This window comes from Poecile atricapillus, chromosome 2 (assembly GCF_030490865.1).
Source record: "Poecile atricapillus isolate bPoeAtr1 chromosome 2, bPoeAtr1.hap1, whole genome shotgun sequence".
Classification (NCBI taxonomy): Eukaryota; Metazoa; Chordata; class Aves; order Passeriformes; family Paridae; genus Poecile; species Poecile atricapillus.
The window spans coordinates 44,846,625-44,861,172 of record NC_081250.1 but is presented as its reverse complement, the minus strand read 5'-3'; the positions used below and the strand labels follow the sequence as shown (position 1 = coordinate 44,861,172).

Sequence of the window (14,548 nt, the reverse complement as noted above, 5' to 3'; positions counted from 1 at the left end):
TTATTCCTTTGGGTACCTCACCAGGAGTGGAGCATGAGCGTGGGTCTGTGAAGAGAGGGCCTGTTCCTCCCGGTCAGAGCAGTAAAGCGTCACGTCTCAGCCTCTCTGCAGCATGGTGTCCAAGGAGTGAAGCACTTGCCAATTCAGCTGCTCTCCCCCACAAACCTCCAGAGCAAACAAGGTCTTAGGTTCCAGAGCAGCAAGATCCCCTAACAGCAAGGTGACACATTAGTCAAGAGACAGAGTTAAAAATAGCCACTCAGAAGAGACACCTATTGTGGAAATACAATATTATTTGAGATGCTGGCCTCATGCACATGAAATTTTCTCTGCCACAAAACTGGTAAGGGCCCTCTTAAGCACTGAATCACTACTTACCAGCTATTTGTGTGCTGTGTTGCAGTGTGACTTAAAACTTAGGCATGGGTGGGTTGATCTCAGCTGTGGGTTGGGGCTGAATGAAGCAAAAGCTGCCATCAAGATCTTAGGACAACAGCAAGGGGTACAAGGGCTGGGAAAGGAGTGTTTGGACTGACTGTTCCAGCTTGCTGGCTCTGATAGCTGCCCACTGTCCAGCTGTTCTTTCTCCCCACAACTCGTCCTCAGCTATGAGAGTTGCCCTCTGCAAACATGCTCTTCAGATAGAGCATCGGCTCAGCAGCACAGGGAGCTTGGCTCTCCTTTGCAGAAGGTGTAGCTGCTCCCGTCTGTTTGTGCCCTCCCCCACCCATAGGGACGTGGCAGCAGCCCCCTTCCCTCTTCCTGGTGGGCCTGGGGGCCTCAGTCATGTGTCTTGCCATGCCCCCCTAAAATCCCCTGGCGCCGCCCTCAACTTCTGCTCTCTGCCCTGATCAATGGCTTTCTAATAGAGCCTCCGTTCTCCTACCCCTCCTTTTGTAAATTTGAATCCTGCTCACCAGTACTGCTGACGTCCTGCAGGCCCACCTCTTGACTCCCCCTCCCTGCTTCAAGTCCACTTCCCTCCAGTATAAAAGGCACATGCCCCCATCAGCTGCCCTGCTTCTGCTTGGAGCAGCAACTACCAGAGAAGCAGCTTTGGTGCACACAGGTGAGTGCCTTCCCCTGTCTGCTTCGGCGCTTGTCCAGGCTCGCTCTTGCTGAATTTCCTTTTTTTCTTTTTAGGTTTTAGCTTACCACGGTTAGCATACACACCTGTGCCCTGTGCTAAGTAAGTTTTGGCCAGTTTTTGTTAGCGAAGCAGCCCGCGCCGAGGCAGGGAGGCAGACCCCGCAGGCAGTGCTGTGCCCTGCAGGGAGAGCCGGGCAGGACGCCGCAGCACAGCCCGGCACCGCTCCGGTCGCTCGGCCCTGAAACCAGCCTGGGCCCAGCTCACCAGGGGTCTGATCCCTCGGGGGTACTTCCAGCGCTGCTTTGGAGCGGCAAAGCTTTTCACATTTCCATCGGATAGGGCGTACACAGCCGCTGATCTCAAGAAAGATACTGGTTTAGACTGTAAAGAGTTAATAGCACCTTGTCTTCCGAGGACTACCGTGGTAGGGGTATACCTGATGGGTCTGCAGTAGAGCTTGAGTTTGGTACGATAAGAGCCCCTGTGTGCCCAGAGGGAGAGCCAGGCTGGTCTCCGACTCCTTGTGAAGCAGACCCGTGGCAAGCTGTGATACTGCTGCTCCACTGTAACTTTGTGGCTTTAATTTTCCTCTCTCATGCCGATGAAAGGTGCCAGACTTCTGTCACAGATGTTGCTCCGCCAAAATTTAAAAACTCTGCTTGGACACCAAGCAGAAGTGGCAAATTGATCAAATGACTGTGGCACTGAATTTTGCTGAGCTCCAGAAACAAAATCTTTCCTGAAACTTTTAATTGTGTCAATTTTGTTGCAACTAGTCAGTTTTAATTTTTTTGTGATTATTTAGTAGTTTAAAATGTTAGTACACAGCTTGATTTTGTGAGGTCTTTTTATTTTTCAATTTTCCTTTTGGAAGAAAGCTGCAGGTCTGGACCTGAGGAGATCATAGACCATCTCAGCCACATGAGTCTTGAAAGGACTGTACATAGGGTAACCAGGCTTTTTGCTTAGTGACAGGATGTAGCTGGGTGTTAGAAATGCTCAGGGTCAAGTTTGTGGCAGTACCTCTGTCTCTGTTTCTTTTTGTAGAAACAGTGGTGGGATAATTAGGTATAGGAAAAATTAGGGAGGATCAGAGATGCTGAGCACCCTGATTATTTAGGGTGGTATGTTACTTACTGAGGAGCAGTGGGAGTGATGTGCTTCACAGAAACCCTAGCCAGGATAAGGGGATGAACAAAAAGTTCAATACGTATCAGTGCTGTAGGAAGTGGCTGCAGTGGCACAGGACCAGCTAGTGGTCCTGACCAGCTAGTGGGGACTGAAAAACAGAAGTTCTTAGGAAGTTCTTAGGAAAAAGTGTGTGCTAAAAGCTTTTCCCTGTCTTGAGCCCAAGGCAAGCTCTTCTTTCTGTAACCCAGTGCCCAATAAAAAAAAAACAAAACAAAACAAAACAAACAAGACACAAAACCAGGGAGCAAGTAACCTGGAAAACCTGTCAGCAGCCCTGTAAACACATCACAGAGATGCCTCAAAACACCTTTTTGTCTCACTGAACCTAAAGTTTTGCTAAAAATGGAGCAACAGGAGAGGTGCCCCAGCTGAAACTGAAGGCAGAATTCACCCTATGTCAATAAATTCTACATAATGAGATAATTTAGTCCTGATTGTCATGAGATTGTCATGAGATATTCAAGTTAGAAAAAGTTAATTTGCAGTTCTGAAATCATGACTTAAAAACACTTTCCTCTAAGCTGCCTGGTAAGCAACTACCAGTGTGGGAAAAAGCCCTTGAAAAACCTTCACTGAGTACTAGGGGCAAAGAAGCTTTTGACTGCATTTGAGTGAAAGACACAGCCAACTTCTTCATGTGTTTTTGCTGTGTTGCCTGTTTGGTGTGTTTGGGAGTATCTGGCATCAAAGATTTTCATTCCTGCTCTGCCTATACTGAAAGCAGGCTAAGATTTTGGCAGCAACTGGGGAAAAATTCCACCTATATACAAAGAGAAGCTGCTGTATAGGCACAGCTGAGAGGTTTTCCTACAGCCTCTGTGCCTGTATATCTATGTCACTTATATGATGCTTAAGCAAATAGGCTCCTGCTCAATAGGCAGAGGTTCCAGGATGTCAAATGTAGAGGCAGACCTTGCATGTTACAAGACAGACTGTCTAGCTGGGAGAGCTGCCGTGAGGAAGCTTGTACAGAATTGTAAAATAGAGACAGTGGTAACCAGAGCCTGGCTCCCTCCCCTTCCTGGATGCAATTTTCCCAGCTCAGCACCTTCTGTTCTCCCCAGCCCATCCTTTGGAAGCTGGGAGGGATTTCTCTTTCTGTTGCATCTGGGTGCACTTACAGGACTGGGACATCTACCAGTGGAAACCATAACTAGAAAATGTAATTTTGCACGCTGGCAAAAAAAAAAAAAGGGTGTGATGGCACAAGAGGAGCATTGCCATTCATACTGAAATGCATTTATTTGTAAAAAAAGTGTGTAAAACACAAGTGTTAGACACACTTTACAAGCAAGGAAAAGATGCTGGTGGTAGTGGCTAAAATACACTTTGGTGGCCAATGCCCATGGTCATACAGAGAGCCATACAGAGCCAGCAGTGAGCTCAGAGCCAGGACTCAAGTGTCCTGTGAAGGCTTTCACTGCTGGAGAGAAAAACTCTCTAGTTTTTACCTCAATAGATGGCCCACTTCATAGCCTTTGCCTTTGAACAAAAATGCCCAGGATATCCCGAGCATGAGTGTTCCACAGAACTTAAGAGTCATGAAATGGCTCTAATGGATGGGAACATACTGTTAAAATCGACACGTTCCTTCACCTTGAGAGTTTTAACTCATGTGTTCCCCGTGTTCATTCTTCTCCTTACAGCCTTCCCACCACTGCTCCATCATGTGGCATCCAATCTCCTGGACACCACGTGCCCAGTGGTCACCAAACCACTTAAAGCTAGTCACTGTCTATGTCCTGATGCTCTTGGTGTCACTCAGCTTTGCTTCGGGACAGAGCAGGCCATTTAAACATCAGATAGACAACAGAAGTAAGTATGAATCTCACCTGACATGGTGACCCCACAGTCTCTGCTGCACTGAGGGATCAGGGCTGGGCTGTCAGGCAAAGTTCAACAGCAAAGCACGCAGGTGTTTCTGTGGTGTCACCTTGGTGTGAGGCCCAGGGCTTCCATTTGCATTTGTTAGTGCATATACAGAACCTCATGTCTTTCTCACAGCCCTTAATTAGCCAAGGCAAATACCATTATTTTTGATAAATATCAGAAAAGACACAAATGTGCAAAGAAAATGTAAAGTGGTATGCATCAAATATTTAAGCACCAAATTTTCAGCTGTGGTCTGTAGACCTACACAACTACTTCTATATAATAAAAAGAAAGTAATGGCCTAGAAGCTTAAGTTCACTTTATAGACATCTTCAGTTCTGTATGGTACTGTGAGTTCTCTGAAAGTCCAAATACAAGTGGTTGAAGTATCTCCATTCAGAGATGCTGGGAAGAACTGAGAGTATCCAGCTCAGGGATGATACCATGTATCTGAAGTTTAAACTAGCACACAGTCCAAAAGACCTTTGAGAAAATCACCAAGAAATCTCATCTTCCCCCACAGAGCATAGGCTGATAATGGTAAAGAGAGGGGTTGTGGGAGAGTAAGATATGTGGACTCAGTGCCACACCTCTCCTCATTAAAGAGGACAGAGATGTTTGGAACCTCAAGTTTTAGGTACACAGGTGAAAGTTTATTGGGTTTTGTGTAGTAGGAAGGCTGTTAAACATTGTGCTGAAAGACTTAAAAATGTATTTATGGAGAATTTTAAAGGAAGGAACCCCCTCTGCAATCTAGTGGATTTGTTAGCCTGGTACCTACTGCAGAAAATTTGGATGAACCCTTTGGCTCATGTTAGAAATGCAGGTTGCAGCCCAGATGGATGAAAATTAATTTTGCAACTGAATTTTCTTCCTTTGGGCTCTACATATGGAAAGTAACCCTCAAAGGCACCAGTAGGCTGTGTGTCTGGCTGTGGCCTTCCCCTTCTTTTTTTTTTTCTGGGTTCCAAGTAAGCTGTCTTACATCCTCAAGATATTCAGGAAACACTGCCTCCAAGTGCAGTGGTCCATCTTCACTGAATGTTTTGAATTCCAGGTCCTGAGATTGACCCTTTTTGGTATGTAGGCCGTGGTGTTCGCCCCATCGGTCGCTTTGGGAAGAGACAGCTGAGAAGCAGCCGTGGCAGCCTGAGGCCTGTGAGCAGACACCCGGATTTCATCTTGAATGCTTTGTGGGAGCAAAAATCATTGGACACAGAGGACAGTGACTGGTGATCTCTGTTGCCCAGGTTGGCAACCCAACCTCTGTTCTTTGAATTGTGCCCTCCCCTGCACCTCAGACCTACAGTTCTGCTTCTGCCTAGCAATCTCATGCTGCTCTTCTTTCTGCTCCTTGTGCAAGTACCTTCAAAAAGAAACATGTTCAGGGTGCCAGTAAAAGACAATGCATGGACACCAGCACTGAGTGCCACCACTGGTTATAAAAATGTTTCTTCATTGTGCATCCCCATCAATCTCCTGATCCTGTTCACTGCTAGGATCGCTGTTAAGTTTGTCCAAAGCCCACACAGCTTTTGGGCTGGAATTTAAACTCTGCAGTGTTAAATGTATCATGAAACCTTCCTGTCAGATTTCAAAGTCAGTGGCTGTTGATATGTAAAAATAAAAAGCAATGGTTGGAAGAAAGAAAAAAGGCTCTTACCAATTTTTAATGTACCTGCATTAATGTCATGAAATGCTGGTTCTTTGTGTGTAGCTTTTATAAAGATTGTTAACATCCACTCTTAAGAATGTCTCCCTGAAGTACCCACTGGACCTTCATAATTCTTCTTGTACAGCTGAAGAGATATATTAATGAACAAAGAGGCACTCCTATTGAAGATAAGTATTTTCTCCCTGCTGAAGGAAAAAAAAAAAAAAAGGCTAATTGAACTCTTTGGAGTAGTTTTGTGCCTACTGCATATAACCATGCACCATAATCCAAAAGGAGCAAGGGCCTGAATGAGCCGATTCCCTTTAAAACAATGTCATTATTTCCAAGTACATTGTCTGAGCAAGTTAGAGTCGCTCTTTGAGGATCACAAGCCATGTACTATCTACTCCATTAGTCCAAATCAATAAGCCTGGAGATGCAGCTCAATACCCCTATTTACTCATGTTAATATAACTTTGTTATATTACTTCTATAAAAAGTGTTACTTACAATGTGTTTCATCTTGATTAATAACTATTAGCAGGAATAATACAATTTAATCTGTTGCTTATATCCAAAAAAGATAGTTTACAATTTAGGTAATAACTGATGGTTAAATCCAGGCCATGAATGGACTTCCACTTCTAGTTGTGCTTTGTGAGAATTACTACTAAAATTGAATAGTGGTTGAATTAACCATTGCAGACATTTTAACCCTTCTTTCTCTTTTTGCAAATGGCCTGTCAGCAAGGGATGGGTATTTATTATAATAAGGGAATAATAAATGACTTCCATTTATAATGCAACAAAGCTGCTGACCCAAAGTGTTACTTAAAGCACATTAATTTTACTGAATGCTTTCATGGTGGAGAAGATATGCTGATAAATATTTTGATCTGCATTCATTGCAAGGAACTTTGGAAGTGCAAAACCAAGATTATTGGCAGGGTTCTTGCTCAGTTTTTGTAGCAATCTCAGAGACAGGTCAAAAAATTCCACCTGAGAAACTATGCTTGAGTATTTCAGCCAACAGACTCGATGGTTTGGAGAAGACTCACCAGCAAATGCTCCTAACAGGATTCCTCCCACCCTAGCCATAGAGCAGGAGGAGGAGGAAGTGTGAACCAAGTGTGTGCCTTTGCTCTCGTCAAACCCAAGCACCCCTGTGGAGACGCCCATGTCCCGGGTGTGACGGTGTGGCTCTGGGTTCTGCATGCTTCCAGGCCAAAGTGCACATAAATCCAAACAACAGAGAAGAACTTTTTTGTTTTCTTTATGAATCAAGTAATTGAAAAGGCATTCTTTTCATAAATCGCTTTTACTCTTTTATAATTTCTCTTGACAATAATTCTTGGTGAGTATGCAGATAACAACAACAAGGCAAGCTTAATATTCACTCAGACTTAATCAAATAGGTCATATAGTCTTCATTTTACCCATTAAAATATTTTCATTTATAAAAATTAATCTAAATATAAATATTAACACTAAAGATTGAAATCACTTGATGACAAAATAATTCTTTGTGTGCTATAACATATGCTTTTATGATTTTTTTAAAACAGTAAATTATATCTTTGCACGTATTTGGCACGATAAACATTTGTAAAAATTCAAATGCCTTAGAGCATGTGGGATTTTTTTTAAGGTTTTTTTTTTTTTTTGCAATGCCTACACAGTACACATTTGTCTGTCAAAGAAGACTGAATATTTTAACATTGTAACACGGTAATAGTTGCTTTTCATGCCTCTTAAGGAAAACAACCTACTCCAAACTTTGTTGGCTTGTTTAAATCACACTAACAGAACAAAAGCCAAAGAGTTATTCTATTAAAATTAGTCATTTCTGTATTGATATTACATACACAATATTAGTTATTATTTATTAGACGAATATGCAGACCAACCACCATTAATGACATTTCATAACACGCATACCTGCATAAACCAGAACCTGGGAATGTATTGTATACATACACGAGAACAGTGAATGGAGGAGGAGATTGAATAACAAAAAAATTACTAGGCATCCTACTCTGTTTAATCTCCTTTACTGGATTGCATATATAAATAAAATCTATTTGTTTTATATATATATTTATATATTAAACAGAGTGGGCCAAATTCTTCCCTCACATCTGTGCAAACCAATTTCAGAGAACTAGTATTGTGTGAGAGTAAAAGAAGGCCTAATTTCACCCAGAACGAACACATTGGGTCAGATCTTGGGCAGATGGAAATTCCCTGAAGGGATGGAATGACACTTATGTATTTTAAGTGGGAAGATGGATGTATTTATTCCAAGGGTTCCTCACATGCAGCTGGACATCAGAGTACTGACAAGCTAGATGTCAAATGTGGATGGCAGATTTGCAACTGGCACTGTTTTTCCAATCAACCCATCCAGCCATTCCTTGTCTTCCCCACTCACTCCCCTAAATCCAACCTAGTCAGGAAATTTTCCCAGTTTTGCTTCTATTTTCCCAACTACAGACATTGCACAGCTTGGTGTCCCAGGGAATTGCTTCCCTGCTGCATGGCAGGTAACAGGTGGCACTCTGCTAGTGGGTGTTCTCTGGGGGCCCAGGGAGCAAAAGAGCTCTCCTCCTTCCTGGTACCCACAGCTCTTGGGAGAGCTCACCACTCCTTAATGCTGACGGAAACATGCCAGCTCATGCCTTCCCTCTTAGCACATTTCACATCAACTCTATTTGGGTACCTGCTTTGCAACTGGTGTGGAAGGTAAGGGATTCACTGGCTTATCACCTCCTCTGACTACCTTCTTTGTATTCTTCAGAGCAAAAAATAATCACAAATTGGCAATGTTCTCCTGCAAAGGGGCAAGAAGGACTGTAAGTAGCATCCTCCCTCCTGGGCATCTGCCAAAGGGCCTTCTAGTTTGACTCACCTGTTATGGGTCTCAAGAAATGAAAGAAGGAATATTACAATTCACAATCCAATTCAGAGCGGTCCAGTAGTAGTGGGGTGCATGTGGCACCAGCAACAGGCCCCAGCTACTCTCTGGTGCCTCCAGACTAGTATAGGAACTGATGTCTGGGCTACATTTGCCTCCTCAGAAACACCAGTGAACATCAGAAAGGAATCTCTTGCAAGCTGCAGCCACCCCACAACCACCAGTCAGTCAGCAGAGATCTCAACCCCAACTCTTTAACCACCTTTTTCCAGTCTTAAAGTTTTGGACAGAATTTATTCTGAACTACAGCATGGTTGGCCACCACCAAGTGGACAATGCTGCCAAGAACAAGACATATGGAGGTGTTGGTGTCTCTAACAGTGTTCAGGTGTTCCCAGACACTGGGATCATAACTCAGCAGATACCTGGTCCACATGTGTGGCCACCAGTTCCGGGTTCAGCATGACACCCCTGCTGCCTAGAGCAATATCCCTAGCTCTGGAGCTGGAGCATTCAATCTGCGAGATGTACTCTCAGAGAACAGAGAAGTCTTCCTCCTCCTACCAATCCTCCCAAAACTTCCACTGACTCACTGGGAGCAGAGCGAGGTACACAGATTCTCCTCTCCCTCCACGCAGCTGAAAAGCAGCACACACTGCACAGAGTTGTTCTTATTGCTCGACAAGACAGATGCCCACATGAATAGTAAGAGGCCAGCAAATATGGATCACAGGTCTGCTTTGGCAGATTAATTGGCCTATAATTATGACTGATTGAGTGTACAAAAACATACTGCAGTTTAAAGACGACATACTTTAGTACAATCGATAGGGAGAAAAAGTGCATCTTAAAATGTGGAGCCTTGCTTTTGAAACATAGCATCCTGTCTAGAGTCCTCTGAGAACTTTAAGGCAGAGTTTCCTGTAGCAGACCACAATGCTGAAGACTTGGACAGCTTTCTCAGTGAGGTATCCAAATGAAGCCCTATAACTGAGGCTCTGTGGGTTCTTGAGGGTCCATTTTCAGCTGGACATACACAATGGCTGTTAAGAAAAGGCACTCTAGTGGACAGCCTTAGGCAGTGTGTTATTGGCAGTAGGGAAGTGTAAGTTTAGTACATCACAGCAGATCCTACAGCAGGTTCCTAGAACAGAGAGGGACAGGAAAGAAAAAAACATGAGTGAAGGACTAAACAAACCTGCTGAAGAACACAGCTGGGTCCTTTCCCTTCTCACCTCCCCACGTATGTATGTTCATACATACGTTATATGTATGTACACATATGTTCAGCTGTGGCAGACTGCTTTGGGACAGTCAGCTTTTTCCCTTATCCCTCTATGGCTGCTGTAGAAGAAATGACTGACAACTGTCCTGGGTGTCCTGAGTGAATCCTCTTTGTTCAAGCCCTGCAGACCCAATGTGTCACCTGTCTGTCCCTTAAATTCCACTTAGATAATCTTTAAACATTTATCAACAATTAGTGAAATTCAAGGTCACTCTCATCTGCCAAGTTACAAAGCACAGCTGGTTCTGTGGGTCTGGTTCAGAAGTCTGAAATGCAGGGGATGACTAATTTATTTATTCTTTAAAAAATATGGGTAGCAGATTCCTGGAGACCTGGCAGCCAGGCTACATTATCACAGGCTGACTTTCAGGAGCTGCTATTCCTTGGTATATAGCCCAGGACACTGGTCATATTTGTTCAAGAGTTGCCTCAGCAGTCTCTATTATTTTTTCCTCAGACTATTAAGAGAAGATTTCTGAAGATGCTGAAATACAGCTGCCTACACAGATACTGCTATCTCTCTATTTGACTGCTTTTAACAGAGTTTTAAAGAAATTTTTTACCATTAAGTCCTTGGCAGTGCTTTTCCTTTCTTTAGTTCTTTGTGTTAGAGATCCTTGAAGCATGAAGTTTCTGTTAAACGTTCTGACAGTAGTAACTGGAGAACCATCTATTTTTTCACCTGGGAAAAATACAAAAGGGGAGATTTTTCACATAAGAGATTGAAACAGATATAAAAATACTTCTGAAGAGTCACAGCTTCTAGAGTGATAAAACTTTCCCTAAGATGTCTGAGGAAAGCTGGATTTAATTTGAATTAAAAACATCAGGTTGTGGTATTCCAAATAAATTAAAGTTTGAGGCCATGTCAATCAGTGGAATTACAAAAGAATAGTGCAGTGAACAAAGCCCTAGAATTTTCAGAGATAGTGCACTACAGAGTAAAAAAAAAAAACCCCAAACCAAAAATCCACAAAAAATCATGAAAGAAAAAACACACTTGATTTTATAAAGACATTTCACAGCCATTCTCTGACATACCAAAAACATTGCTAAACCATTTCATACAGACTGAAATCAGCAAATATAGACTTTAAGGAAGTGGTGGGTTGTGGAGGGTAGCAGCCATGCTGCTGCAGCAGCACCGCCCCCCTCCTGCAGGGCAGGTATTCAGCATTCCTCATTTGCTTTTTCCAGCTTTCTCCCTCTGGTCTTGTTTTCTTGTCACTGTTACAACTTTCACGGAAGAGAAAGCGGTGATGCTTTTAAATGTGACAAAGAGGTATTTTATATAATGTGAGTACAAGGAAAATGAGGAGGATGGGACAGTCTATTAGGTTTTCTCTGTTCATTTTGTAACTTAAACTTTTCCCCGCCTGGCTGACCTGTACGTTATATTGAATCTTACAAAGAGAGTCTCTCTCTCTCTCTCTCTCTCTCTCTCTCATTTACATAACACTTTAGGGTGTACCTTTTATTGGTGGAGCTGGAAGTTTTCTCCTCTGCTGTCTTGACGTGTCTATTGTATGCATCTGTAAACAACATAAATGCATTACTCAACTCCATTATAGAGAAAGAGGCAAGATTTCCCCAATGTATTTTTGAATACTACATAATGTTCTGGCACCTGGTTTGTTTGCTTTTGATCCCGTTTCCTTGTCAGGCGAACACAGGGAGCCACGTTCAAGCCTGCAACAGTGAGAGCTGATATTCTGCTCTCAATATCTGAAATCTTCAAAGAAAATAAAAGAGAGAGACAGACAGATGGGGAGGGGGGAAAAGAAGTTTTAAAATTACTGTGGATGCCACTACTGAAATATAACCCTCCCCCCGTAAAATCCTCTTTAATAAGAAAATATAAACAGATGGCTAACTTCTTCAGCAATTCTGACACTTTTCCTGCATTCTTTAGTCCTGACATTAAAAGGGGCTTAGTTTGTTAGTAAAGATGGAGTAAAAGAACAATTCAACCTACCTCGTGATTCCAAGAAGAGGCATTTTACTCCTTTCGAGGAAAAAAAAGAAAGGAGGAGAGAAAACCTGCATCTGCTATCTCCCAATTACCTTTAGCTGCATAATCCCAATTTCATTCAAGCAGTGTTTTGAAAAGGCTACATTCAAAGAATGACTTTGTGGAACACATTTCCTAACTCAAAATTAATTTCATACATGTGCAAAGTACATCCTCTGTCACAAAATCTAAACATTTGATCTTAAATATTTATAGTTCAAATGTATATGCATATTAAACACAAGCATGCATAAATGCAGGCACACACTATATAAAAATACTGAATGGAAAACAAATTGCCAGGGGAAAGCAGTCCGATTTTGAGAGTAGTGGAGACAAATGTTGACAAAAGAGAAAGAAGAGTCAGAGAAGTCAGACATATAACCCAACTCCTGATTCACAATGACATCTGAAGCCACAGTTGGCTTCACTCTGCAGAAGATCTTCCATTAGACTCCTTGCATAGCTTAGGCCTCTCTCCTCCTGTTTCACCCCCATTAACAGATTTACCCTAAAATAATGACCAAAGCCAACAAAACACCACTGCTAGTTTGCCAAGTAGTACAGCAATGCCCTTCTGACATTAGAGACATATCAGGCTCTCAGATATTTGCTCAGTCCTGAGTTGAGCATGCTTCCACTGAATAAAATCACCAGGTACTTCTCATGAAACCTTGACACAGTCAGGTCAGGGCATCTTGCTGGGTACAGACTGGGAAGTAAGCTGCAAGCACTGTCAGCCCCTTGAGGTCTGGCAGCATTATCTTGTTTAGCTTTTAGCACCAGATCCCAACGTGTTCTGAGCCCTGGACTTTCTGGAGCTGCTGGAGTGGTGCTAGATCACAATGCACAAGAGTTCTTGCCTTTGTCTGAGATGTGTGCTGCTTAGCACCTAAATCCCACGGCAGGCATGCAAGCCCAAGGCTCTGTCCTTGGCTCAGCCTCTGGCTGCCTTTGCTGGTAGAAAGCTGCCAACAGTGGCATCTTTTGAAAAGTGCTTGACAAGTTGGTGATTAGATAAACTGCCTCAGACTGTATTTGTTTTCTGACTGGGGCCATGCACATGACACAAAGCGCACCATGGGAGTTGCCTGGCAGCAAGGAGCAGTCCAGCATTAGTACTGCACTAAGAGGCTGCTGTAGTGCCATGTCCAAAACCAAGCTGAGGGAAGAAACAAAGAGAGTATGTCTGTCTGGGCTGACTTACACAGCTCAGTTACGCTCTGCTCTGCTTGTGTGATGCAGTCAGCATCCTTGGATCATCAGACTACAGCAGTACAAAAGAATATTAAAAGTGTGTTCGGTGAGGTGGGTAAGGCAAGGCAGAGTGAAACGTGCAGATGGGGAGGAGTTGCTGTCCTCACCTGAAGCTCTGCATGATGAACCTGGGCAGCTGCTGTGGCCACCTGATCCTCCAGATCAGCCAGCTCAGATTCCTCAGTGACACTATTGATCTTGCGTGCGGCATCTTCCAGGTTGGTCAGCTGCCCCTCCAGTCCATACACCGTGCTGGCTGTCAGGTACACCTGCAGGGCCAAGGTGGGGACAGGGGTCAGTGATTCCTGGTTTGTGGGCATCCAGGTTTGAGCAGACTGCATTTTCCATCATACCTGCGAGCTTCCCTGCTTGCTAGCCCACTACAGGGAGATTTACCTGGCAGAGAAAAGTCATGGGGAAATAATCTGAAAAACACACATCCACAAAGAGAAGGGATGAATGAGATGGCTGCATTACAGATTTCATAGGTGCTGCAATGATATTCCAAACCAGATTTGTTCCAGATTGATCAGCAAAGAAAAAAGTTGAAAAGTTTGCTTTTTTATTATTGATATTCCATTGCATAACACCCTAAGTCCACAAAGGGAAGAAGTCAACAGATCATGCCTCATATGTAGCTGTGTTTCTCTAAACCCAATTGATGCCTACTGGCAGTAAAAACTGCATGAATAACTGTTCAGCAGCAAATAGTTATTAACTTCCTATGGAGTAAATGAGCTTATATGTATAACATTTTTCCATCCCATCCTCCTCTCACCCAAATATACAGCAGGCAAAGCCTTCTCACCTCCTGGGCCTTTGAGTGAATCTGTGGAGGATCAACAGACTTATTTGGGCCACATAAAAGAGAATTATTGATTTTATAATTCAGAGTTCTTCCCTAAAAATTAACAACTCTTACTATTTTGGCCCACCTCTAGTATCTATAACTACAGCTAAAGGTTTCATTTCCCATTCAGCCCCTCGCAACAGTAATTAGTGATACACTGTGCTTTAGTGTTTTATTTCACAAACCCACTAAGATACATGGAGATCACTGGTTTATAGAAAAGGGTAATTTTCAAGCATTGGCTTTTGACATCTGTGCTTAAAATTGTGCAGAACCACATGAAAATACTCCACTTTCTGCCCATTAACTCCTTATCCAAGAGATTTGCTTCCATGAGGCTGGTAACAGGACAGCAGAATGAAATATATAAATATGAAATATCATATATAAATATGAAATATATATCTTCATATAGAAATTAAAT

At 43.0% G+C, this 14,548-nt stretch overlaps 2 protein-coding genes across 2 annotated transcripts in view; one reads left to right on the top strand and one right to left on the bottom strand.

Annotated features, from left to right (window-relative positions):
• The first annotated feature begins 1,047 nt into the window (after positions 1-1,047).
• LOC131575792 (prolactin-releasing peptide-like) lies at positions 1,048-5,753 on the top strand. Its single transcript, XM_058831750.1, has 3 exons — positions 1,048-1,069; positions 3,928-4,096; positions 5,211-5,753. Exons 2-3 carry the CDS (start codon positions 3,949-3,951, stop codon positions 5,387-5,389), a joined length of 327 nt encoding a protein of 108 aa, XP_058687733.1. The 5' UTR covers positions 1,048-1,069; positions 3,928-3,948; the 3' UTR covers positions 5,390-5,753.
• Positions 5,754-7,215: 1,462 nt separating this feature from the next.
• The window catches only part of MYRIP (myosin VIIA and Rab interacting protein), a 207,506-nt gene continuing 200,173 nt past the window's right edge, over positions 7,216-14,548 (bottom strand). Inside the window, exons 13-17 of the mRNA XM_058831882.1 lie at positions 13,382-13,543; positions 11,634-11,738; positions 11,478-11,538; positions 10,570-10,688; positions 7,216-9,865 (exon numbers count right to left, since the gene is read on the bottom strand). Of these exons, the coding sequence (XP_058687865.1) occupies positions 9,833-9,865; positions 10,570-10,688; positions 11,478-11,538; positions 11,634-11,738; positions 13,382-13,543 (480 nt within the window). The 3' untranslated portion in view covers positions 7,216-9,832. The remainder of the gene's footprint in view (positions 9,866-10,569; positions 10,689-11,477; positions 11,539-11,633; positions 11,739-13,381; positions 13,544-14,548) is intronic.

Excerpts from the sequence above, each read along its gene's own strand:
- LOC131575792 (XM_058831750.1), top strand. The coding sequence starts at position 3,949 with ATGTGGCATCCAATCTCCTGGACACCACGTGCCCAGTGGTCACCAAAC. Across the intron at positions 4,097-5,210 it reads ACATCAGATAGACAACAGAA|GTCCTGAGATTGACCCTTTT; the intron begins GTAAGTATGAAT and ends TTTGAATTCCAG.